The 27761-nt window shown below is 42.8% G+C and overlaps 1 protein-coding gene across 6 annotated transcripts in view; it reads left to right on the top strand.

Annotated features, from left to right (window-relative positions):
• UNC13B (unc-13 homolog B) overlaps window positions 1-27761 on the top strand; it is a gene marked incomplete at its 5' end in the record, with an annotated part of 380494 nt that overhangs the window by 231302 nt on the left and 121431 nt on the right. For all 6 annotated transcript variants that reach the window (XM_084628800.1, XM_084628798.1, XM_084628797.1 and 3 more), the window contains 5 exons: window positions 734-812; window positions 2431-2505; window positions 3092-3311; window positions 18826-19053; window positions 19840-19981. In XM_084628800.1, the coding sequence (XP_084484926.1) occupies window positions 734-812; window positions 2431-2505; window positions 3092-3311; window positions 18826-19053; window positions 19840-19981 (744 nt within the window). The remainder of the gene's footprint in view (window positions 1-733; window positions 813-2430; window positions 2506-3091; window positions 3312-18825; window positions 19054-19839; window positions 19982-27761) is intronic.

The raw sequence follows: 27761 nt of genomic DNA, 5'->3' as shown, positions 1-27761 counted from the left end.
GAAGTGTTTTCTCCTTTTCCCCAAAATACGGAATTTCCCCCCAAAATCCTAAAGGCCTGAGTCCCAGGACTTGTGTTCTGCACTGATGTGAATGACAGTTGGCTATGACCTTTAGGCTGGTCATTCTCCCTTTGGCACTTTCCCACCTTATCTACCTCTCTCTCACACTGTAACAGTGTTCTGAATATTGGTAGATACACAAAAAATGACAGGAGGCTGGGGTTACAGTAAATGGAGTGTGTCTGTCTAGAGTTTGAAGTGTTGCTGCCACAATTGTGTATGATTACTTCTGGCATTAACTCTGTCAAAACTTGTGATTTTTTTTCTGAAGGAGAGATCAAAACTGATTTCATTGGGAGGGGCGGCGAAGAGAGGGGATAAGAAGGAGGCCAACATGGTTTCCAAACCTCCAAGGACTTTTATGACATGCTCAAAATAGCAGCAGTAAATTGTGGATGCAGCTATACCAAAAGAAAGCAAAGTGCTTCTCAGCATTTAAACTTGACACGGTTATTCGTTGTAGGGTTTAGCATTTTCTATTTATTACTGAGTCACAATGTATTAATCCTTCAAGTGTCAAGATTGATTCCTTCTATTTACATTGATTACTTTATTAGCAGAGTGATCAATATTTGCAGGAGGCCATGTTTGGTTTCTACAGGATGTTTTGTGACAGTATCATACTGTGCCATTTCTGTGACCTTATTAACACATTTCCCCCATGTACTTCCAGGCCTGCAGGTGGTCTCTATGGCATTGACAGCATGCCTGATCTACGTAAAAAGAAACCAATTCCACTTGTCAGTGATTTGGTAAGATTTTTCTTTCTATGAATATTATAATTGCTCTAGTCCCTTTGTGCCTTGGGGCGCAATACTGTTTATTACTCCAGATAATTTATCTCCAACCTATGGGTAGAATATGAAAACGTCTAGACTGGTGTTTCGGAAAAATACTAGGTGCTAAGAACGTTCAAGAGAAATAAATCTGCCGACTGTTTCCTCGTGTCTGTACACAGGACTTGTTGTGCTCCTTGAAGGTTAAAAATTCCTCCCATCACTGAAACCTGTTTGCCCACTGTTACATGCTCCAATAGAAACCATACAGTGAGGTCCGCTTGCCTTCTTACACTGATGGCATGTCAGAGGAGTGTAACTTCTATGGGTGGTGGTTGAGTATAGTATCAGGTGCAGGTAATACAGTAACACTTGGGAGAAGTTGTGAAATCTCTAACCCCCATACACTGATATCTAAATGTATTCTATGTAAAGATAGAGAATTTGGTTTGTTCATCTGGCACGTGCAGAGGCTAGGAGGGTATGTTTTACTAACTGCTTGTATCTCTGGGAACTTTGTAATAATGGAATTAACCTATTATACTTCTTTTGTATGCTTTCACACTCTCTCTACAGGTTATGGTAAGTGGAGCTAAAAACTGTCCACCACGTCTTTACCTGAAGTAAAGATTTTTTTTACTTTACTTCCCCTCCAATGTTTCTGCTTTTTTATTTTGAATGCTGCCATACCACAATGCATGCATATGCCTCACTCTGGCCCACCACATCACTGACTGAATGAACCTTTTCAGTCTTCTCTCAAGCATCATAAATCAGAGTAAGAGATGGCTTCTGAGAGGGTTAGCTGGCTTTAATAGAACCAGCAACATCATCTCGTATTTCCTTGTCTGCCTTCCTATAGCTAGAGTAGTTTGCTGGAGGACCTAATCTGCTTATCTAGCCTTTTAGATATTGTTTAGATGCCAGTGGCAGGTGCTGAAAAAACAGTAACCAAAGAAATGTAAGATTGCAGTCCCTCCATCATATGTAATGTGAAGGTAGATACTCTGAGAAGCAGTGATGATCATTATATTCGGTGATTGCCACTGCATGTGACACACAGACACATTCGAACACACTGCCCTTCCAACCCCATAAAGTCCTTCAAGATTTTAGTTTATTCTCCTCATTCTGACCCAATCCAGCCATCCCTGTTTGGAGCTCTTTCTAGGTGACAAGGCTGATAATTTGATGTCCTTTGTCTGAGTGAACTTGAATGTAAAAGCTGGAGCATGAGTTTAGAACACTGTGTATAAACCTTGTCTGTTTCAAGGATGCAGGAGAGAATCCAGTTTTCATCTACACTTCATACAGAGGAAAATAATAAAATTCACTCCAGAACAAAGTGGATTAGGGCAGAAGGAAACATAAATGGTTAACAAGTTTTATGTATTTAAAGTATACACCCTGACTCATTCTGGGGTAAGGAAATTACATTTGGAATATGTAGCAGAGGGCTGTTGACTTGTGTAGACTTTCTGTTCAGTACCATTGCTGGTAGCAGAATCTTCCCTTTTGTGCATGTACAAATATGTGACCTCCAGTGAATTTGTGTACACTTTTGTAATGAATAACAGACACTTTTCCTTCTCAGTCATTGGCTCAATCCAGAAAGGCTGGAATTACCTCAGCAATGGCCACTAGAACTTCTCTTAAGGATGAAGAGCTGGTAAGTAGAGTTTATTTGTTCCCCGGGGCCTTTCCTAAACAAATTGGGGGGCTGGTTCTGTGAATATTAAGATTCTTCTTGGAGTATCAGATGAGCACTGCAGGACGAGGAGTCTAGGTGTAAAGCAACTGGTATTACTTGGTTTTTTAAAAAAATGTGTGTCAAATATGATATCCCAGATAGAACCTTAGAATAGCATGTAAGGGTCTGATTTCTGAACAAAGACATGCCGAGTAGAACTTTGTTATGTAGTGTACTATTACACACAGACCTAACTTCTCTTGCTCTCTAAATGTCATTGGTTATGGTTTATTTAAAGTAACTGCAAAACTGATTTTGAAATGGTGTTTTCTACCAGGTCCTCTGATTAGCATGCTTGGCTACCTCAGTCATGGCTCCATCAGGCGTAACATGACAGGCGTTGATGATTTAATCTTAGCCTTTTCTCTTTTTCATTCAAGAAAAATGATACATTCCCTAAAGAAAACAGTCCCATCATCCCAGGATAAGACTCTCTTGCTTAAACAATGCATGTTAACAGCATCCTAATCCCAGACATTGCTTCATGTGTGTTCTTGTATTGCAGAAATCTCATGTATATAAGAAGACCCTGCAAGCCTTAATTTACCCTATCTCCTGCACAACCCCTCACAATTTTGAGGTGTGGACAGCTACGACCCCTACATATTGCTACGAGTGTGAAGGGCTCCTATGGGGCATTGCACGGCAGGGTATGCGCTGCACTGAATGTGGGGTCAAATGTCACGAGAAGTGCCAAGACCTGCTCAATGCTGATTGCTTACAGAGTGAGTGGCTTTTCCTTGTAACATTTTGACAGTGGGGTGGGTGGGAACGGGGAGAGGAGGGGACTGGAGAAGAGCCATTTGCAAACAAGTTGTCCATAGTCTTTTCCAAACTGTGCACGTATACAGAATCTTGTAATTGACGGTTTGTTTAGATTTGTGTTAGTCTAACGACTGGTGAAGTCTCTCAGCTTCTATTAAAATGACTACACATTTTCTGAAATGAATGAGATCTCGAAATTGTGCTCTACACTGCTGCTGTTCTGCACCGCCACCACCCTCTTGCAGACACATGCCCTTTCCAAGGAGAGGGAGAGATGGACTTGTGTTTTAAGGCACTGGTCTGAAATACTACAAAGGAAGGTACAATTCCTGGTTGTGCCACAGACTTCTCCATTGACCTTGAGCAAGTCCTTTAATCTCTCTACCTCAGTTCCCCATCTGCAAATTTGGAATGGTAATATTCATGTGCCTTACAGGGTTGGAGAGTGTTTGTTATGATGAATCCATTAATGTGGAGAGGCAGCTTGACTAGATGACCTCCTGAGGTCCCTTCCAACCCTGATATTCTATGATAAGGCCTGCTGGGTCTGTTTGGGGCTTGGCCCCCAGCTGTGGCTGCTCTGCCAATCAGCCCAGCTCTTCCCCTGCCCCAGCCCCCTCCCAGGGCTATTTTAAACCCCTCTGGGCCCGAGCGGGTGTCCACCCCACTACAGCTAGCCAGAGTGTGGAAAGATGCTGAAGATAGGAGGGTAGCTGAAGATGGTGAACATATTATCAAGAAGAGGAGGGAACAGACACAGAAGGAGCTGCAGAGAAATTGGAGAGGTGGTGATGGATCATAATGTTTAGGTGTACCCTTGGGATAAGCACACAAATATTAGGGCTGAAAAAAGTCTCCCATGAAAAGGCTTTCTCATGAGTTTTCCAGTATTCCTGAAGGTAGAATACACACACTCACTCTCTCTCACTCTTTAGATAGGGTATAGGTTGAGTTTGAGGAATGAGCAAAGGTCCCAGCTGGCCTACGCATCTCTCATCATAATAGGGATTCCTGCAGGAAAAGCAAGAATTGAGATTAAATAAATCTGAGACTTTGAACTTTCCCAGCTGCATTAAGATCAGATGTGTGGGGCTTTCTTTTAGCAGGAATCCTTATTCTGACAGTTTGAGAGCATGTTCTCCAAATGTAGTTTCGCTTAATTCCACATAAACCTATAGGATAAAGTTACACAAGTAAAATGGATTTGCAGTGAGCAGGGTCATGGAACAAATGCCATTTTTCGGATGCTACCTTGAAATTTTGATCAGTTGCCTGAGGTTTTGTTCTTTTGAGTCAAGAACTCCTGTACTTGCTGAATGAAATAAGACTATTGGACATATTGTACTGATGCTCAGAAACCAGAAAGATATTGAGATTCTGTGGAGATCTGGGTTCAGATTTGCTCTGCATAGTTTCCTCCTTTCTAATCTAAACCAAATCTAGTTTTTGTTGGTTATATTATGGTAGTGCCCAGGGGCCCTAGGTCGGATTGGAGCCTCATTGTGCGCACTATACAAACACTGGTAGAAACAGTATCTGCACTAAGAAAAGGAGTACTTGTGGCACCTTAAAGACTAACCAATTTATTTGAGCATGAGCTTTCGTGAGCTACAGCTCACTTCATCGGATGCCTACCTTGGAAACCGCAGCAGACATTATATACACACAGAGACCATGAAACAATACCCCCTCCCACCCCACTGTCCTGCTGGTAATAGCTTATCTAAAGTGATCATCAAGTTGGGCCATTTCCAGCACAAATCCAGGTTTTCTCACCCTCCGCCCCCTCCCCACACAAACTCACTCTCCTGCTGGTAATAGCCCATCCAAAGTGACCACTCTCTTCACAATGTGTATGATAATCAAGGTGGGTCATTTCCTGCACAAATCCAGGTTCTCTCACTCCCTCACCCCCCTCCAAAAAACCACACACACAAACTCACTCTGCTGCTGGTAATAGCTTATCAAAAGTGACCATAGAATCATAGAATATCAGGGTTGGAAGGGACCCCAGAAGGTCATCTAGTCCAACCCCCTGCTCAAAGCAGGACCAATTCCCAGTTAAATCATCCCAGCCAGGGCTTTGTCAAGCCTGACCTTAAAAACCTCTAAGGAAGGAGATTCTACCACCTCCTTAGGTAACGCATTCCAGTGTTTCACCACCCTCTTAGTGAAAAAGTTTTTCCTAATATCCAATCTAAACCTCCCCCACTGCAACTTGAGACCATTACTCCTCGTTCTGTCATCTGCTACCATTGAGAACAGTCTAGAGCCATCCTCTTTGGAACCCCCTTTCAGGTAGTTGAAAGCAGCTATCAAATCCCCCCTCATTCTTCTCTTCTGCAGGCTAAACAATCCCAGCTCCCTCAGCCTCTCCTCATAACTCATGTGTTCCAGTCCCCTAATCATTTTTGTTGCCCTTCGCTGGACTCTCTCCAATTTATCCACATCCTTCTTGAAGTGTGGGGCCCAAAACTGGACACAGTACTCCAGATGAGGCCTCACCAATGTCGAATAGAGGGGAACGATCACGTCCCTCGATCTGCTCGCTATGCCCCTACTTATACATCCCAAAATGCCATTGGCCTTCTTGGCAACAAGGGCACACTGCTGACTCATATCCAGCTTCTCGTCCACTGTCACCCCTAGGTCCTTTTCCGCAGAACTGCTGCCTAGCCATTCGGTCCCTAGTCTGTAGCTGTGCATTGGGTTCTTCCGTCCTAAGTGCAGGACCCTGCACTTATCCTTATTGAACCTCATCAGATTCCTTTTGGCCCAATCTTCCAATTGGTCTAGGTCCTTCTGTATCCTATCCCTCCCCTCCAGCGTATCTACCACTCCTCCCAGTTTAGTATCATCCGCAAATTTGCTGAGAGTGCAATCCACACCATCCTCCAGATCATTTATGAAGATATTGAATAAAACCGGCCCCAGGACCGACCCTTGGGGCACTCCACTTGATACCGGCTGCCAACTAGACATGGAGCCATTGATCACTACCCGTTGAGCCCGACAATTTAGCCAGCTTTCTACCCACCTTATAGTGCATTCATCCAGCCCATACTTCCTTAACTTGCTGACAAGAATACTATGGGAGACCGTGTCAAAAGCTTTGCTAAAGTCAAGAAACAATACATCCACTGCTTTCCCTTCATCCACAGAACCAGTAATCTCATCATAAAAGGCGATTAGATTAGTCAGGCATGACCTTCCCTTGGTGAACCCATGCTGGCTGTTCCTGATCACTTTCCTCTCATGCAAGTGCTTCAGGATTGATTCTTTGAGGACCTGCTCCATGATTTTTCCAGGGACTGAGGACCACTCTCCCTACAATGTGCATGATAATCAAGGTGGGCCATTTCCAGCACACATCCAGGTTTTCTCACACACACCCCCCCCCCCCCCCCCCATACACACACAAACTCACTCTCCTGCTGGTAATAGCTTATCTAAAGTGATCATTAAGTTGGGCCATTTCCAGCATAAATCCAGGTTTTCTCACCCTCCGCCCCCCCCCCCCACACACAAACTCACTCTCCTGCTGGTAATAGCCCATCCAAAGTGACCACTCTCTTCACAATGTGTATGATAATCAAGGTGGGCCATTTCCTGCACAAATCCAGGTTCTCTCACCCCCCTCCAAAAACCACACACACAAACTCAATCTCCTGCTGGTAATAGCCCATCCAAAGTGACCACTCTCCCTACAATGTGCATGGTAATCAAGGTGGGTCATTTCCAGCACAGATCCAGGCTTTCTCACACCCCCCCCCCCCCCGGGAACACACACACACACATAAACTCACTCTCCTGCTGGCAATAGCTCATCCAAACTGACCATTCTCCAAGTTTAAATCCAAGTTTAACCAGAACATCTGGGGGGGCGGGGTAGGAAAAAGCAAGGGGAAATAGGCTACCTTGCATAATAACTTAGCCACTCCCAGTATCTATTTAAGCCTAAATTAATAGTATCCAATTTGCAAATGAATTCCAATTCAGCAGTTTCTTGCTGGAGTCTGGATTTGAAGTTTTTTTGTTGAAGAATAGTCACTTTTAGATCAGAAATCGAGTGACCAGAGAGATTGTTCTCCAACTGGTTTATGAATGTTATAATTCTTGACATCTGATTTGTGTCCATTTATTCTTTTACGTAGAGACTGTCCAGTTTGACCAATGTAAATGGCAGAGGGGCATTGCTGGCACATGATGGCCTATATCACATTGGTGGATGTGCAGGTGAACGAGCCTCTGATAGTGTGGCTGATGTTATTAGGCCCTGTGATGGTGTCCCCTGAATAGATATGTGGGCACAGTTGGCAATTGTTCATTGCTCTGTTTGAGGGATAATTGTTCATCAGCTGTTTGAGGGATAATCTGTCTGGATTTTTATATGGTAGTTGTCACTGTAGCATCTGGTTTATAGCTGGTATTAACATCAGTCTCTTGTTTCCAAGGAATACAAAGTTCCAAGTTCTGTCTTCTACAGGTATTTATAATAAGCCTATTGCTGTAATATGAGCATTTAACGTACTTACATACATATATAATTAATTGGTCAAGAGAAGATATTCTCTCATCCCCTTCTACTGCCATTTTCGGATGGGCTAGAAGTTCTTTTTCCATTAGTACTCCCATTCTTCCTTCCTTTCTTTTTATCCTCGGTTCACATCAAGCTATTGTTGAAATCCCTAAGGGAAAGCTACTGGAAAAAGATGGCTTTTATCCCTTGCACTGAACATGGCATTGGCACTGTTAATTGTAGTAGTGCCCAAAGGACCCCCAAACCCCAGATATCTTTGTGGGAGTAGCTGGAAAATGACTGATATGAATGGGGAAGCGAAGGTTGAGGATGAGTGGCCATGACGCTAAGAAATGAGGGTGGAGAAGGTGTGGGAGCAGAGTTTTGAAGGGTTTTCAGAGTGAGGATGTTCTGATGGTAAGATCCTCATTGAAGGAAGTTGCACAGCCATGGACCAGCTACTGAGAAGGCCCAGTGTCTTACTCCTGTGTCTGATTTTTCATGCTATTAATTCCATCCTGCCTGAGGATTACAACTAGCTCAGTCATTTGAGGGTCTTAAAATAAAGAATCAAGGTCTTAAACTGAATCTTTTATTGAATAGGAATGTGGCATGCATGATGCTGGGGCTCATGTGTTATTGTTGGTCTGTGCTACTTGGAAGACCGGCCACTGAACATTACACCATCTGGAGCTTCCCTTATTGCCATGGATTGCAGTCATCAGCTCGTAGCTAGTGATGCATGGATTGCTGTGGCTATGTTGGCATCTGACAAGAAGGGGTTTAGCTTCCTGGCCAGATGAAAACAGTATTATTAATTAATCCTGACTTCTGATGCCATTTGGGCTCCTGGAGCTCAAGTTCACTTTTAACTTCTTCAGACAGTTTTTGATTCAAGATTGGAAGCCAATAACATTTTTTGTGAATAGGAAACTTTTGCTTATTAGAATCTGAACATATTATAACCTCCGAAATTGGCTCTGAAATTGGATTGTCCTGTGTGAAGGGTATGTTTGCAGTCGTGATAAAATTTAATTTTCCATGCCGAGCAATGATTAAAGCACCAGGGTGATGAAGCACCTGTTTGCTCCCAATATTCTGTTTTGGGAAATATTTGCACAGAATGAGTAAGAATATGCTTACTTTACATTTTAATGTCTATTTTAAGTTCTAAGAACAAATAATTTCCAAGCATCCTCCTCCTACTGAACAGCTGTCTTTTATACCACCAATGCTGCTGTCTTGATTTTTTTTCCATTAAACTGCCAGTGCTGTTATGTTATGCTTTGCTAATAGTTGTGATCAGTCATGGTATGGGTCAATCTGAGAGTGGATGCAGAGGGAAACCAGACCACTGTGCCTCCACTCCCGGATTGACTCATACCATGACTGGTTTCTAGAGAGTGCGTTGAGGACGTCCAAACCCATTTATAGGGCACTGAGCATCTCAAGATCTTGTATGTTCTTCAGGCCTTTGAACTCTGTCACTGCAGTCATTCACTGGAAGAGAGTTTATTCTTATACAGCAAACCTTGCAAGAACAAGCAGGCCTTAAAGTTAGGAAATTATCTATCATTTATAACAAATCATTTACATTCACATCTGGTGTGGTCAGTGATTGCCTCCAAAAGTAATGCTGTAAAGTATTAAAAGTAAAACAGAACATTTCCACCCATGCCACTGAAGCTCTTAGGGACTGGATTGGATTGCAAGTTATTTCCTGTAAAGTTGGTAAGTTTTTTAGTTCATTCTAGATTTCAGAATCCCAGATAATGCTGATAAAATTGGACTGTTTGCCTTTTTGGTTTCTCTCAATAAGGTTGTGTGTTCTAGGCCAGTTACCCAAGGATTTTATTATGTGGGGGATAGTGTATGCCCTGTGACTGAAAGCCTTAGTCATGTTAGAGTTGCTTTGTACTTTGTATTTGAAGTTCAGAGTATTGCCCTTTGGATCATTTCAGCTCCATATATCTTTACTAATGTTCAGTCTATAACTGGATCGTTGGCTGATACAAGATATCACTGTGGGAGGAGGTGAGAGGTGCTTGCACATCAGAATGTGGGGATTACTGAGACACTTAGGGGGTTATGCAAGGGGTACAGGGGGAATTGCTACAGCCTGCTTGCAGCACAAGGGAGCCTTGTCTGGAAGGAAACTCTCACAAAACTACTGGCTGTTGACAACCCAGGTGCCCCGCTCCGGACTCCACAAGTCCCTGTCTTTCCATCTGCAGGCTAGCAATTTGCACAACCCAACCCCCAGGCTCCTTGTGTGAGTCCTTGGGACAAAGCAGAGAACCTGTGGCTAAATCTATAGAGATAAATTAACCCCAGAGTTCTACTGTGGTCCCAGGGCAGAAGTCCCTCCCACCTGTCTCTATACTCAGTCAATAGCCTCTGAAAATTTTTACATCTCATCAATGCTTTGTGTGAATCACTTCCCAATATCACCTGTTAGCTTCATGAAGGAGTTGACCACATTCTCAAATCCTTAGGTATTCCTATGACCCAAAGGCTTTTGTCTACACACAAACCTTCATTGGTTTAATTAAATGTATATTTTTAAGCAGTTTAGTGTTAGATGCAAGATTGTGTATAGACACCATGATCGGGGTTTAAGTAGTTTATTTCAATTTAACTTTATCCAGTAAAAACATATTAAGCTAAACCAAAATAAGACACTCTTAAACTGATGTGTCCACACAGAATTTTGCACAGATCTAACTAAATCCAGTTTAAAAACACACCCTTAGTAAACCACTGCAAACTTGTGTGTAGGGTAAAGTCTGATATTCCTATTTATCTAATAGAATCAAAGAATCATAAAAATGTATGGCATGAAGGGACCTCGAGAAGTCAAGTCCAGCCCCCTGTGCTGTGGCAGGATTAAATAAACCTAGCCTAGATTATCCCTGACAAGTGTTTGTCCACAACCTCCCTTGAAAGCCTATTCCAAAGCTTAGCTACCTTTATAGTTAGAAAGTTTTTCCTAATATTTAACAAAAATCTCCCTGGTTGCAGATTAAGCACATTACTTTGTTGCCCTATCTTCAATGGACACGGAGAACAATTGAACACCGTTCTCTTTATAACAGCCCTTAACGTAGTTGAAGACTACTATCAGGTCCCCCAAAGTCATCTTTTTTCAAGACTAAAAACACCCAGTTTTTTAAATTCTTTCCTTAGAGATCAGGTTTTCTAAACCCTTTTACCATTTTTATTGCTCTTCTCTGGACTCTCTCTGGTTTGAACTCTCACATCTTTCCTAAAGTGTGTCCTTTGGAATTGGACACAGTACTCCAGCTGAGGCCTCACCAGTGCTGAATACAGTGAGACATTTACTTTGGGTCTTACATACAAAACTCCTCTTAATACAGCCCAGAATGAGATTAGCTTTTTTTGAAATTGCATCACATTGTTGACTCCTGTTCAATTTGTGATCCAAATGCTTTTCAGCAGTACTGCCACTTAGCCAGTTATTCCCCAGTTTGTACTTGCACGAATCATTTTTCCTTCCGAAGTGAAATACTTTGCATTTGTCTTGGTTGAATTTCATCTCATTGATATGACACCAGTTCTCCAATTTGCCAGTCATTTTGAATTCTAATCTGTCCTCCAAAGGGTTTGCAACCCCTCCCATCTTGGTGTCCTCTCAAAATTTTATAAACTGTTATTCTCTAGCTTGTCCAGTTTGTTGTTTGTGGTGGTATTTTCCTTAATTCATGGCTCAGATCTAACTGATGCTAGCTTCTTGTGAGCAGTTAACATAACTATGAAATTTATTGGGGAATGATAAATCTTGGGGCCATCATTACTATCTCGCGCTTCTAGGAAGCTTTTGGATTTTGGAGATGTGTAGATAAGCAGGATTTACATATTGGACTTCTTTGGTTCAACTTAATAGTTGAATGCCCTTGAAAGATTTTATCTCCTGCTAGCTTCTTGTATTTGTGATTGGTGTGTAATAGCTACTTCACCTCCATCCTCTCTTCTTATGGTCATTCACTTTAATTTTGAATTTGCAGCCTTTCAAACATTTGTAATTTTTATAGCTACAATATTCTAAGTGGGAGTTTTTCAAAGACACTTCGGCCCATGGTAATGCCAGAGATCAGACTAGATTATCATAATCCGCTCAAAACACCATGTGGGACCTTTCTGCAAGGACAATCACAAATGCTGTTCCTCCAGAGATAGTCTCCAAGTCATCCATTGGCTGTAATTTTACATCAGCACTGCAGGTGGGAGTGTGCCTCTCAACTCTAGTAGACACACATGCTAGCTCTGCTCAAACTAGTGTGCTAAAAATAGCAGACTAGCTGGGGTAACAAGGGTGGCAGCTCAGGCTAGTTGCTGAATTACAAACCTGCCTAGCCTCCCTAGCTATGTACTTGAATGGATAGCCCAAGCCAATACCCGTGCTACCTCCAGCTACTCTGATATTTTTAGTGCATTAGCTCAAGCAGAGCTAGAAGTGCTGTCTATCTGAGCTGGGATGCACACCACTAGCTGCGGTGTAGATGTACCCTAAGACTGGAGAAGGACGACCACATACTGACATTGGTACCAGTGGTCAAACTCACCTAGAGCCCAAGATATATCTTAAGGGAGGAATTGGCGTCTCCTTCTGAGACTTTGGGACATCCCAACCAGCACGAGGGCTGCACCGTTCGATGACAATATACTCAACATCCTCGCAAGCCTATGCAGTTTCACTGTGATGAAGTAGGAACCCCGCTCTCCCACATTCAGAAAGTGTTCCTAAAGAAGGGATACTAGAGGGTCCCATTTGGAGCCCTATCTCAAGCAAGACGTCACTGGCTCTGGACCAGCCGATGTCAACCTTGGCCAGAATCCTTACAATGTGCCACTTTGGCCATGTTGGCCTTATTGAGGACTATTTCTGCACAGGTCCCAGATTCCCCTCCCAAGCACAAAGGAAGAGAAGGAGTGCTGCCATTAGCAAGGCCCTCCGTGTTAGAGCAGGATATTGGCCTCCACAAGCAACTTGAGGTTACAAATGGGGGACAGGAGCAAAAATCAATGTTGCCTCCCAAAGCGCCTTCCTTGTCGTCGTCATCAGGTGAGAGAGTAACACCAGTGCCAGCGATTGATTTCAAGTCATCCCAGGACCTCTGGGTTGTGAACTATCAGGCTCCATTTACAAAATAGAACTTTCTCTCCTGGGAAACAGCCACTTTCTTCTTGAAACTATAGTAAAGAAGAGAATTGTCAGACAGATAGATGAATATAATTTGTAGGGGAAGAGTCAACATGGTTTTTGTAAAGGGAAATCATGCCTCACCAATCTACTAGAATTCTTTAAGGAGGTCAACGAGCATGTGGACAAGGGGGATCCAGTGGATATAGTATACTTAGATTTTCAGAAAGCCTGGAATTCTACCTCAATTAATCCATTAATTTGCCCATTCTACACAAGGAGAGAAGAAGTTACATGCTGTGGATGTTTCAGAGCCCTACTTTATTACATCAACATAATGAAACCATTCAAATATGTCTTCCTGTTTATTTCTGGCTATAGCCAGCTGTTCCAAAGGTCTGGCCATCTCATTACAGAGAATATCTAAGTGGGTAACACAGTTTACCTTGTCTTGCCAGTTGACTGGTATACCTCTCCCACTGCAGATATCAAGTGACATTCTCTGCCTGCTTCAGAAATATGCGAATAGCCAAAATCCACTGAACGTGCTGGGGTAACCGCCACCTTTGTCAAATATTACATACTGGATTTAGCCACTAGATCAGCTGCCAAATTCAAGACAGCAGTACTACAGTCTCTCTTTGACTGATGCAGCTGAAACTCCTTATTTCCACCGTCCTGGGGGCCTACTAATTGCCAGGCACATACAGTGTGATCCATTCTGACACTGACTACAAGAAGAAACTATGGTTACTTATCCTTGTAGCCTCATTCTGGGACAAGAACCTTATCTTCTGATCAGATTAATATTCTTGTTTATATATAATATATATATATATATGGGTTATAGCCTCGCCAGTTAATCTCCTAAAATCAGGCAACATCCTGTAGTAACTGTAGTTCTTTGAGGTGTCATAGTCAGTGTGGATCCCATTAGGCTCCATCCCTACTTTCAGAATTCTCAAACCTTTGAATTGCATAGAATCTGAAGGAAGGTTGCATTTGCGGTGCCCTTTATGCCATCACACACGAGCACGAGGAGGCACAAGGCTTGTGCATGGCCCTGAGAGACATTGCTATTAAAAAAAAAAAATCTGATCTCGCACGCATGTGCAACTACAGTGGGATCTACACTACCTCCCTCTCGAAGAACAACTATTACTATGGAGCAAGTGACTGTTCTGAACTTTGTATAGAAGTCTTCTGTCACCTGCATCTCTTCAGACATTCAAAAATGTGTAGCAAATCATGCAGAAATAAAAATTCAGCTTTATCAGAACCACTCCTGTGCACACATTTCTAGAAGTATCTCATTCACTTAAGAGCACGAGTCCCATGGAAAGTCTTGGTTGCTTCAGCACTTCTGAAAATCTCAGCTTAAATCTTCTCAATGTGTATAGATTTCCTGTGCAATTTACATGCTTAAGTCTTGGGTCAAGTGCTGTAGCTATCTTTAGAAATTTCATCTTGGTATCTTCTTTGCATTTTGTCAAATTTGCAGTGAAAGTGTTCTTAAAACAAACCACGTATGCTGGGTAATTATCCAAGACTGCTATAACATGAAATATATGGCAGAACATGGGTAAAACAGAGCAGGAGACATACAATTCTCCCCCAAGGAGTTCAGTCACAAATTTAATTAACACATTTTTTTTTTTAACAAATGTCATCAGCATGGATGCATGTCCTCTGGAATGGTGGCTGAAGCATGAAGGGGCATACGAATGTTTAGCATACCTTGCAATGCTGGCTACAAAAGTGTCATGTGAACGCCTGTTGTCACGTTCAGGTGACATTGTAATTAAGAAGTGGGCAGAAGTATCTCCTGTAAATGTAAATAAACTTCTTTGTCTTAGCAATTGGCTGAAAAAGAAGTAGGACTGAGTGGACTTGTAGGCTCTAAAGTTTTACATTGTTTAGTTTTTGAGTGCAGTTTGTAACCAGAATAACCTACATTTGTAAGTTGTACTTTCATGATAAAGAGATTGCATTAAGGTACTTGTATGAGGTGAATTGAAAAATACTATTTCGTTTGTTTATCATTTTTTACAGTGCAGATACGTGTAATAAAATATAAAGTGAGCTCTGTACACTTGGTATTCTGTGTTATAATTGAAATTGGCATATTTGAAAATGTAGAAAAACATCCAAAAATATTTAATAAATTTCAATTGGTATTCTATTGTTTAACAGTGCGATTAATCACGATTAATTTTTTAAATCATGATTAATTTTTTTTAGTTAATTGCTTTCATCGACAACCCTAGTTAAAAGGTATTTCAAAAAGTGAAACATACCAGTTTTTCAAAGTGCTATCTCTCAGGAACACATTTAACTCAAATTTTGTGATAAGTGTCTTCTGACTATATATTTCAAATGAAGAGAAGCTTTTGAAGATAGATGAGGATGCAAATTGGGCTTACAATAGAAAGGATTCCTCTACTGTGGAAACACATCTAATGTTTCTTTTATGCCTTGTTTGGCCAATTAAAGCACAGTATTTAAAATGGTTCCTGAAATCCACATCTACAGTATATATTTCTTAAATGTAGTATCTGATACAATAGTGGGACTAATTAGCTGCTGCCTCTTTAGTTGAAATTTGTCCACCACTTTTCAATCCCAACTTCAGTCTGGTCAGTGGCAAGAGGCATTGAATTGAGGGTCTCTTTTATATTAATTTTGGTGAAATAAATGGTCCCAAAGAGTTAAAGGTGTTAACATGACCCTTTCACTGTCCAACATTAAACAGCACTAAACAAGATTCGGGGTTGGGTGTACAGGGACCTCAGCCTGCTTAGTGCCGGGGAGAAAACACCATTAAAAATCTTTTTATTAAAGATGCAGAAAAGAAGAGGGGAAAGGTTAAAACATTTGAAATGTAAATTAAGTAGGGTGTTCATTTTAACAACAAAAAGAACAGGAGGACTTGTGGCACCTTAGAGACTAACAAATTTATTAGAGCATAAGCTTTTGTGGGCTACAGCCCACTTCATCGGATGCATAGAATGGAACATATAGTAAAACGATATTTATATACACATACACACACACACAGAGAGAAGGGGGAAGTTACCATACAAACTGTAAGAGGCTAATTAATTAAGATGAGCTGTTATCAGCAAGAGAAAAAAACTTTTGTAGTGATAATCAAGCTGGCCCATTTAGACAGTTGACAAAAAGGTGTGAGGATACTGAATATGGGGAAATAGATTTAATATGGGTAATGACCCAGCCACTCCCAGTCTCTATTCAAACCCAAGTTCATGGTATCTAGTTTGCATATTAATTCAAGCTCAGTAGTTTCTCATTGGAGTCTGTTTTTGAAGCTTTTCTATTGCAAAACTGTCACCCTTAAATCTTTTCCTGAGTGGCCAGAAAGGTTGAAGTGTTCTCCTACTGGTTTTTGAATGTTATGATTCCTGATGTCAGATTTGTGTCCATTTATTCTTTTGCATAGAGACTGTCTGGTTTGGCCAATGTACATGGCAGAGGGGCATTGCTGGCACATGATGGCATAGATCACATTGGTAGATGTGCAGGTGAACGAGCCCCTGATGGCGTGGCTAATGTGATTAGGTCCTATGATGGTGTCACTTGAATAAATTTGTGGACAGAGTTGGCATGGGCTTTGTTGCAAGGATAGGTTCCTGGGTTAGTGTGTTTGGTGTGTGGTTGCTGGAGAGTGTTTGCTTCAGGTTGGGAGGCTGTCTAAGCGAGGACTGGCCTGACTCCCAAGATCTGTGAGAGTGAGGGATTGTCCTTCAGGATAGATCTTTGATGATGCGCTGGAGAGGTTTTAGTTGGGGGCTGAAGGTGACGGCTAGTGGCGTTCTGTTATTTTCTTTGTTGGGCCTGTCTTGTAGTAGGTGACTTCTGGGTACTCTTCTGGCTCTGTCAATCTGTTTCTTCAATTCACCAGATGGGTATTGTAGTTTTAAGAATGCTTGATATGAGAAACTGCTGAGCTTGAATTAATATGCAAACTAGATACCATGAACTTGGGTTTGAATAGAGACTGGGAGTGGCTGGGTCATTACACATATTGAATCTATTTCCCCATGTTAAGTATCCTCCCACCTTCTTGTCAACTGTCTAAATGGGCCAGCTTGATGATCATGACAAAAGTTTTTTTTCTCCTGCCGATAATAGCTCATCTTAACTAATTAGCCTTTTACAGTTTGTATGGCAACTTTCACCTTCTCTGTATGTATATCTATATCTTCTTAAAAAGAAAAGGAGTACTTGTGGCACCTTAGAGACTAACCAATTTATTAGAGCATAAGCTTTCGTGAGCTACAGCTCAAGGAAGTGAGCTGTAGCTCACGAAAGCTTATGCTCTAATAAATTGGTTAGTCTCTAAGGTGCCACAAGTACTCCTTTTCTTTTTGCGAATACAGACTAACACGGCTGTTACTCTGAAATATATCTTCTTACTATATGTTCCATTCTATGCATCCGATGAAGTGGGCTGTAGCCCACGAAAGCTTATGCTCTAATAAATTTATTAGTCTCTAAGGTGCCATGAGTATTCCTGTTCTTTTTGCGGATACAGACTAACACAGCTGCTACTCTGAAACCTGCCATTTTAACAACGTTTCCTGTTCCCTTTCCCTCTAGCTGGACAGTGTTTTTAGAAGGAATCTCCTCTTTTTGACAGTGTTAGATTATGGTAATTTCCCTTTTTGGGGAAAAGAAAAAAAGTGAGTTAAGATGGGCTGGGGCTGTTGTTGTTAAAGTCTGATCCTGTTTCTAGAGAAGACAACAAGAGAAATGCACATAAATGAGGGAGAGAAGATGGGCAAAGATAGAAAATGCAGCTGCTGTCTGGTGCTCACTTTCACTTGCTGCAGTTTCACTGCTGGAAAAACACAGGTACAGCGCCTGGTCGTCTTAGCCACCCCAAGACCTGGCACCGTTGTACAAGAGTTGGGCTGTTTAGGGCATTGCTTTTACTTGCCTCTCTGGTCACAGGCTTATGGCAGTATTGCAAAATACACAGTCTTAGCCAGCCAAACCAGACTCTTACTGGACAGAAGGAAAAAGGAGAGTGATAGGGAAGAGAATAAGTAAGAAGGGGAAGGAAAAGAGTTCATGGGAGGAGGGGTCGCAATGGAGAGAACACATCATCTCACATACCAGATAGTGGTTTGGATTCAGTCGGAGCCAGTGGAGGTGGCAGTGTCATCTTGGTGCCTTGCTTTGGCCTGGTCTGGTCAGAACATGTCTCAGCATTAGGATGGTGAAGGCCCAGTCATGTTATGGTAGACCCTGGGGTCCCAGGAGTTGCTGGGATTGTTTCACCAATTTTCCTCTTGATCTCTCTCTTTTTTAAAAGGACCTCAAAAGATAGTGATGGGCAAAATAGCCCTGTCCCTTCATTATTTTATCCACCAATTAAGCTTAATTTCCAGCACACGAATTTTGGTTTGCTAATTTTCCATTCCCACATTCTTCTCATTTAAAAGGCATGATCTTCACACAATCCTTGAATTATCCCAGGAGGCCACCTTGTTTGGACTAATTCAGTCGGTCTCCCTTTTGCACCCTTTCCTATCAACATTTGTTGTTATTAGGGTTATTGTGACATTTTATGACTGTCACTCACTTTTCACAGTTGAGCTCCCAATTAGGTAAATTTGTAGTCCCAATTATCACAACATATCTTCTCAACTGATTTTTTTTAATATAATAAACTTGATCTCTGTCATCATGATTCTGTAACATAACATATATATGATTTCCTCATTGTTTACAAGTTTTTGGTAACTGTTCCATGCCTTATTGTACACAGGAGCAGCAGAGAAGAGCTCTAAACATGGAGCAGAGGATCGGACCCAAAACATCATCATGGCCATGAAGGATCGCATGAAGATTCGGGAACGGAACAAGCCAGAAATTTTTGACTTGATCAGAGATGTTTTTAGTGAGAACAAATTAACACATGCTCAGCAAATGAAAACAGTGAAACAGAGCGTGCTTGATGGCACTTCCAAATGGTCAGCTAAAATCACTATCACCGGTAAGCGGAAGCTAGACAAATTCAGACTGGAAATAAGATGTAAATTTTAGCAGTGAGCATAGGCGCTGATTCCGTGGGTGCTCCAGAGTTGGAGCACCCACGGGGAAAAATTGGTGGGTGCTTTGCACCCACTGGCAGCTCCCCACCCGTCCTGCCCCCCCAACCCCCCAGCTCACCTCTGCCTCCTCCCCTGAGCGCGCTATTGGGTCCTGCTTCTCCCCCCTCCCTCCCAGCGCTTGTGGCGTGAAACAGCTGTTTCGCGCGGCAAGCCTGGGAGGGAGGGGGCCGGAGGGGGAATGCGGTGCTCTTGGGGGAGGAGGCTGGGCCGGGGCAGGTATTGGGGAAGGGATCCAATAGGGGCAGGGAGAGGCGGATTTGGGCGGGGCGTGGGGGGTGGGGCAGGGGGGGGCATGAGCTCCCACTGGTGCTGACAAAAGTTGGTGCCTGTGACAGTGAGAGTAACCATTGGAACAACTGACCAAAGGCTGTGCTGGATTCTCCATCACTGAGCGTTTTTAAGTCAAGACTGGATGTTTTTCTAAGAGATCTGCTCTAGGAATTATTTTGGGGCAGTTGCATGGTCTCTGTTATACAGGAGTTCCGACAAGATGATCGCAATGGACGCTTCTGGCCTTGGAATCTGTGGTTCTCAGTGTTAAACTGTCATTGGTGAGCATTCCTGTTTCTGAGGAGCGTAGTGCAGTAAGCTGTTCTGTCACACAGTACATGCCACATCTTTTAGCACTGCAGGCTTATAGCAAAACTTTATTATTATTTTCTCCACAGTGGTTTGTGCTCAGGGTCTGCAGGCTAAGGACAAAACTGGATCCAGTGATCCATATGTGACGGTTCAAGTTGGCAAGACAAAGAAGAGAACTAAAACAATTTTTGGGAATCTGAACCCTGTTTGGGAGGAGAAATTCCACTTGTAAGTACTCACTGAATATCTGCCCCTGGTCTGATCCATTTATATTGTCTGTATTTCTTCACGAGCATACCTTTCTCTCCTGTGTCTGTACGTGGTACTTCACCACTTGTAGTCGTGACTGTGTTTTGTCTGTTTCTGTTTTACATAGTGTGTGCTCATAGCATAATCTGTATAGTGATATATACTGAACTATACAAAAGTGTGCACATCCATTTTGCCTCCACTTCTTGTTCAATAGTTCATAGATTCTGTATCTACTTTTATCAATATTTGTATAGAAAGTTGTTGTTTAGACATCCCCAGAGAGGGAAGAAAATCCTTAATAGTTTGAAGACTTACACTGTTCCTTTATAATAAACAACCTTTGAAATTCTTTAGAAAGGTAGCAGTAAAACACACACAAAAGAAAAGACCTCACCATTCCTTTCATTGTTACTCCTTGCTGCGGTGTTTGAACTGGCTTGTTAGCGCATTGGGGGTAGCTTGTCACTTATTTTTAAAGCTACTTGCTCTCCTACAGTGCTGTAAAAATAAAATAATGATAACTTGAGGGATAATCTGTTTACAAGATTATCAACCTATTTTGGGCTAAATTTAAAATAAAGGCTGCTTATATGGCAAATAAGCGCCAAAGGCTGAGTCAGTGAGCCCAGGATATGGTTATCGAGTTAATAAGAAGCACTGTCAAGTTATAGGTACTCATTTTAATTAAATGTAAAAACAGTAAATGGAAAAAAAAAAAAGCTTCTGAAAATAAAGTGGACTGCGAAGATTCTGGATCCTAAATTTTTTTTAGCTAAAACCTCTTTGTCTCCTTCTTACCATCAAATTATCAATCCCTCTCTCCTTCTCTTCTTTTCTTCTTTCCCCCACTCCTTCCCGCTCTAGGTCAGCAAGGCTCTTCTCTGCACACTGAAATATATTTGTTTGCATTGTATTTCAAAACTGAGTTTGTGACCCCCAAGCCTGTCTCTACCATGTACAATGAAAACAAAAAATGAGATTCTTTTATTTTAACATTATTAATCCAAGGTAAAGTTATTACCTCCTAAACAGGAACTACTGTAGGTTATTACTGTAATAACTCTAGAATCAACATAGCAATAAGTCTGCCTCCATCTATATTTGTGTGAGTGCCATTAAAATCTTGATTTATGGCAGTGTCGTTACCATGGTATTTACAAGTATGTTCCAGTCTAATTTTAGGGAATATAACAAATACTGTGGTAAAGATAATACAGTGTGATAAATTTCAGTGTTTTAATTGTGCCACTGAACAAGTTTTATGGAAATATCCATGATTCAGCCAGTAATATGAAAATTGATCTTAGTGCAAACATTCATTTTAGTATTGCTAGGGGACAGAGCACCAAGAAGGATGAGGTGTTGAGAGGAGCTGAGGAAAGTGGGATTTAAATAGACAAGATATTGAGGTTTAAGGATGCTGAAAAAGAACTGTACCAGGTTCAAGGTGTTCCTAGGTGTTGCAACTGACCTTGTTGTGGATAAAAGGAGAGCCATTTTTAATTGTCTAGGACACAGGAGTCTGTCTTCTCAGAGATTTAGGTCAATTGCAGACATGCTATTTATGCTTGGTGCTTATGGATTCCTTCTGCTGATGACTCTTCAAATGCTGACATTTCCTAGCATTCATAATCAGAGCCTAGCTGTTGAACATATGCTACACAACTTGACCAAAAACATTCTTCACTGGGAAATCTCTCTCCCAAGGAGGCTTATCCAAGAGAAAAATCATCATTTTTTTAATAAAGAAATTATTTGTTAGATCTTATAATCAAAGTGAGGAGCTTGTATCAGTTATTGTAGAGGTTGTGATAGTACCTGCAATGTACTAGGCAAGATACAGTTCCTACCTTAAGAACTTATGGTCTGAAAGACAAAAAATACCCAAGGGAGACAAATCAAACCAGCAGAGGGGTCAGGTCAGTGGGTTGGTAAGTTCTACTTCCATTGGTTTTTGCACAAGTTGGTTTCATTGGGTTTTCATTGGTAGCAGAGGGGCCAGGTCAGGGGGTGGTCGTAGGTTGGTAGTTCTACTTTCATTGGTTTTTGCTTTCTGTTTGGTTTATTGCATGAACTCTTTACAGCTTTCCTCTCCAGTGATTACTAGCTGGCTAACTTCTCAAAGGTGTCTTCATTCAACAGAAGCACAATTAAATGCTCTTTTCGAAAGTTTATTACAAAGTAGGATGTCTGTCTAAGCGATAAAAAGTTTAGCCATTTTAGGGTTCCTTTGTAACCCTTGATGTGATGCAAGGTGGTGTATGTACAACTGAATGCCTTATAGGGCTATTCACAGACACTGGTACAAGAAAATTCATGAAAGTGTTCAGAAACTCAGTTGTCAATGCTTTGTGTAAAGGCTTGTCTACACTTTCAGCGCTGCTGCTATAGTACTTAAAGACACTACCTACGCCGACGGGGGAGCTGCTTCTGTCGGCCTAGTTAATCCACTGCCGCAAGAGGTGGAAGCTGTGCTGATGGGAGAAGCCCTCTCCTGAGGCCTGGTCTACGCTGGGGGGGATCAAGCTAAGATACGCAACTTCAGCTACGAGAATAGCGTAGCTGAAGTCGACGTAGCTTACATCGATTTAGAATCACTTACTTCACGTCCTCGCTGCGCGGGATCGACGGCCGTCGCTCCCCCATCAACTCCGCTTCCGCCTCTTGCCGTGGTGGAGTTCCGGAGTCGATGGCAGAGCGATCAAGGATCAATTTATCGCGTCTACACTAGACGCGATAAATCGATCCCCGATAGATCAATCACTACCCGCTCATCCGGCGGGTAGTGTAGACATGACCTTAGTGACGTAGTTATACCGACATAAGTTGGTAGTTGGTAGTGTAGACCAAGCCTAAGAATGGAGTACCTATTCCAAGTATGGTTTTCCCGTGCTTGTTAGAATAAGGCAAGACAAGGTGCATACGAGTAAACTCCTTGGTTAAAGGTGATCTCCCTCCTTTCCTGTATGTTTCTTTTCTCTGAAAAAAGAACATATGGCCCAGCCTGGAAATTCAGGTTTAGAACCATGTTTCCAAGAATAAAACTTTGAGATCTTTTTGGGTCTACATTCCCAAATCAGTACTGTGTAGAGTACCTATTGCATTCCCAAATCAGTACTATTTTAGACCATTATCTGCCTACATTGCCACAGGATTAGCGTTTAGATTAATAACCAGTTCTCAGAGTGCATTTACATCTCTAAGAGTAAGCTATTTGATAGAGCAGGTAGTAGGCCATCCTTGTTGTTGCCTGCTGGAAACCTGTAACTGCCTCCACATCCATTACAGAAAGTCCTGAGGAATTTAATAGGAATGAAACCAAGTGAGTTTCACAGACATTTAATAAGCTTCTATTGAAATTACTCTAAAGACCTTTAAAAATGTGAGACTGATCCCTTCCTTCTGCACAATTACATTTGATTGGAAATGTATGGGGCATGCACTTTATTTCTATGTGTGTAGCAGCGTCTATCACAAGGAAGCCTATATCCTGATTATCTGTGGCCACTGCCACACGAGAATAAATGGGATATTTTGAACTATCCAGTACGATTTTAAGGCAGGATTCTAATTCTTTGTTAGATTCTATAAGATGGTTTAAAGCACTCTAGGAAAGTTTAGGAGTACTTGTGGCACCTTAGAGACTAACAAATTTATTTGAGCATAAGCTTTCGTGAGCTACAGCTCACTTCATCGGATGCATGCAGTGTAAAATACAGTGGGAAGATTTATATACACAGAGAACATGAAACAATGGGTGTTACCATACGCATTGTAACAAGAGTGATTACTTAAGGTGAGCTGTTACCAGCAGGAGAGCGGGGCGGGGGGGGGGGAACCTTTTGTAGTGATAATCAAGGTGAGCCATTTCCAGCAGTTGACAAGAACATCTAAGGAACAGTGAGGGGTGGGGGGAATAAACATGGGGATATAGTTTTACTTGATGATGCCCTGGAGAAGTTTTAGTTGGGGGCTGGACCCATCTGGACCCATGGAAAAGAAGCCCTTGAGGAATTCCACCATGATTTCAAAAATTTCCATCCCACCATCAGCTTCAGCCTGGACCAGTCCACACAAGAGATCCACTTCTTGGACACTATGGTGCTAATAAGCGATGGTCACATAAACACCACCCTATACCGGAAACCTACTGACCGCTATTCCTACCTACATGCCTCCAGTTTTCATCCAGACCACACCACACGATCCATTGTCTACAGCCAAGCTCTACGATACAACCGCATTTGCTCCAACCCCTCAGACAGAGACAAACACCTACAAGATCTCTATCAAGCATTCTTACAACTACAGTACCCACCTGTTGAAGTGAAGAAACAGATTGACAGATCCAGAAGAGTACCCAGAAGTCACCTACTACAGGACAGGCCCAACAAAGAAAATAACAAAACGCCACTGGCTGTCACCTTCAGCCCCCAACTAAAACCTCTCCAACGCATTATCAAGGATCTACAACCTATCCTGAAGGATGACCCATTACTCTCTCAGATCTTGGAAGACAGGCCAGTGCTCGCTTACAGACAGACCCCCCAACCTGAAGCAAATACCAGCAACCACACAACAGAATCACTAACCCAGGAACCTATCCTTGCAACCTATCCTTGCAACAAAGCCCGTTGCCAACTGTGCCCGCATATCTATTCAGGGGACACCATCATAGGGCCTAATCACATCAGCCACACCATTAGAGGCTCATTCACCTGCACATCTACCAATGTGATCTATGCCATCATGTGCCAGCAATGCCCCTCTGCCATGTACATTGGTCAAACTAGACAGTCTCTATGTAAAAGAATAAATGGGCACAAATCAGACGTCAATAATTATAACATTCATAAACCAGTCGGAGAACACTTCAATCTCTCTGGTCACTCAATTACAGACCTAAAAGTTGCAATTCTTCAACCAAAAAACTTCAAAAACAGATCCAAGGGGAGACTGCTGAATTGGAATTAATTTGCAAACTGGATACAATTAACTTAGGCTTGAATAGAGACTGGGAGTGGATGGGTCATTACACAAAGTAAAACTATTTCCCCATGTTTATTCCCCCTCCCACTTCCCACTGTTCCTCAGACCTTCTTGTCAACTGCTGGAGATGTCCCACTTTGATTATCACTACAAAAGGTTCCAGCCCTCTGCCCCCCAGCTCTCCTGCTGGTAATAGCTCACCTTAAGTGATCACTCTGGTTACAGTGTGCATGGTAACACCCATTGTTTCATGTTCTCTGTGTCTATAAATCTCCCCACTGTATTTTCCACTACATACATCCGATGAAGTGAGCTGTAGCTCACGAAAGCTTATGCTCAAATAAATTTGTTTGTCTCTAAGGTGCCACAAGTACTCCTTTTCTTTTTGCGAAAACAGACTAACATGGCTGCTACTCTGAAACTAGGAAAGTTTATATTTTCTATTTAGTTCTTTTTGGAAGGGCTGATGCAGAGCACCTGCATCTATGTAGTGAAATTACATGTATAGTATTTAGGAGAAATTTGATAAGGAACAAAATTTCCTTTGAAAGGCAAAGCCCTGTGCTTGCTGAGAGGCTGCTTAACCCCACTTTAAAGCATACGATTATTGGCATCATTTGCTAATGTTTGGAAAAGGACCCAGTGTCTAATGGATGTGGACACTGGAAGTTGCCCTATGTACAATAGGACAACTCTGCATCTCCTGTCCTTGGCACAATGCAAATTGTTTACTTTAAAATATCTTCCCATGGAAACTGCTTTGTGCTACCCAGCTGGGTCTGATCCTGAATGGCAGGTGTGAAATCATTCTGTCTGGAACAGATTACGTTGTCACTGGGCACTTTGCAAAGTGTGTTTATTCCTTCACTGCGGAAGGGTATGGTGGTTAGAGTGGTTGCATTGCCTCCCTTCAGTAAATAATCAATATTATACTTAGACACACACAGCCACAAATAATACACTTCATCACGGCTATTGCTTCAGGCATGGCACTGCTACATAGTTAACTACTGTGGTGTCACCCACAGCTTCCGTTTGGTTCCGTAATTGTCTTTTCAGCAGCCTAGCCTATTATCATGCTCAGCACCTTTCAGTCATCTCTGTAGTTACATGTGATTGTTCCTCTGAGTTCTGTGTTTACCCTGCCCCTTTCAAGACGGTTACATCTGTTGCTTGCTCTGCCTCTGTTGTTCAGCTACATCTTGATGACCGTGGAACCTTTCAGTTGTGCTTCCTCATCCCCTGTGCCTGGGCCTTAGTTGGATGAAACCGGTAGTAAAGTAAAATCATATTCTGTCTACACGGCAATTAGAGACACGCAGCTGGCTTGTGCCAGCTGACTTGGGTGAAGGGGATGTTTAATTGCAACCTCTGAGACCCTCCCACCTTCCTGGGTTCTAGAGCTCGAGCTTCATCACAATCCCAAATGCCTATGCCCCTGTCACAGAGTGTGGGGGAGTCCAGGCCCTGCACCCCTCTTCCTAGGATTCACTGAGACTCTCAGCCAGCCAGTAAAACAGAAGGTTTATGGCCAACAGGAACACAGTCCAAAACAGAGGTTGTGGGTACAACCAGGACTCCTCAGTCAAGTCCTTCTGGGGGAGCAGGGAGCTTAGACCCCAGCCCTGGGGTTCCCTGCGTTCCTCCACCCAGCACCAAACTGAAACTAAACCCCCCCAGCAGGTTCCCTTCTGCAGCCTCTGTTCACATTCCTGGGCAGAGGTGTTACCTAGGGAAGTGGTAGAATCTCCTTCCTTAGAAGTTTTTAATTTCAGGCTTGACAAAGCCCTGGCTGGGATGATTTAATTGGGGATTGGTCCTGCTTTGAGCAGGAGGTTGGACTCGATGACCTCCTGAGGTCCCTTCCAACCCTGATATTCTATGATTCTACCTCTCCCTCCCAGCTCAGGTTACAGGCTCTCAGGTCTCCCATCCCCAGGGCACATTCCCAGGTCAACACTCCCCCCTCCCTGCTGCGTCACATCGTCACAGCCCCAGTTAAATAGAACCAAGCCCCATGAACCCGTCTCAGCTGGCACAGGCCAGCCGTGGGATTTTGAATTGCAGTGTAGACATACCCATAGTTTCCCAGCTCAGTGACCCCTATGAAATTTGGATTTGAACAGTGGAATTGATGCTATGCAGCAGTGCCTAGGAGGAAGCTGGGATAATGTAGTTAGAGATTAAGTGGTTCTGAGCACTGCTTCTGCCTTTTGCACTTTGAAGATTTGTTTGTGTAATCACAGCTGCAGAGATAGGTAACAGCAAAATGGCTGATTTCAGAGTAACTTGTCCCTCTAAAACAGGGGTTGGCAAACTTTTTGGCCCAAGGGCCACATCTGGGTATGGTAATTATATGGCGGGCCATGAATGCTCACAAAATTGGGGGTTGGGGTGCAGGAGGGGGTGAGGGCTCCGACTGGGGTGTGGGCTCTATGGTGGGTCCAGAAATGAGGAGTTCAGTATGTGGGAAGGGGCTCTGGGCTGGGGCAGGAGGTTGGGGTGTTTGGGATGGGGACTAGGGCTCTAGCTGGGGGTGCGAGTTCTGGGGTGGGGCTGGGGATGAATGGTTTGGGGTGCAGTAGGGTGCTCCGGGCTGGGACCAAGGGGTTCGGAGGGCAGGGGGGGATCAGGGCTGGGGCAGAGAGTTGGGGCGTGGGAGGAGGTCAGGGGTGCAGGCTCCAGGTGGCGCTTCCCTCAAGCAGCTCCCAGAAGCAGCGGCATGTCCCCTCTCTGGCTCCTACGTGGAGCTACAGCCAGGCAGCTC

Source organism: Lepidochelys olivacea (genome assembly GCF_965140295.1).
Source record: "Lepidochelys olivacea isolate rLepOli2 genome assembly, chromosome: 5".
Lineage (NCBI taxonomy): Eukaryota > Metazoa > Chordata > Testudines > Cheloniidae > Lepidochelys > Lepidochelys olivacea.
Note: the sequence above shows the minus strand (reverse complement) of the source record. Positions and strands in the feature narration are given on the sequence as shown.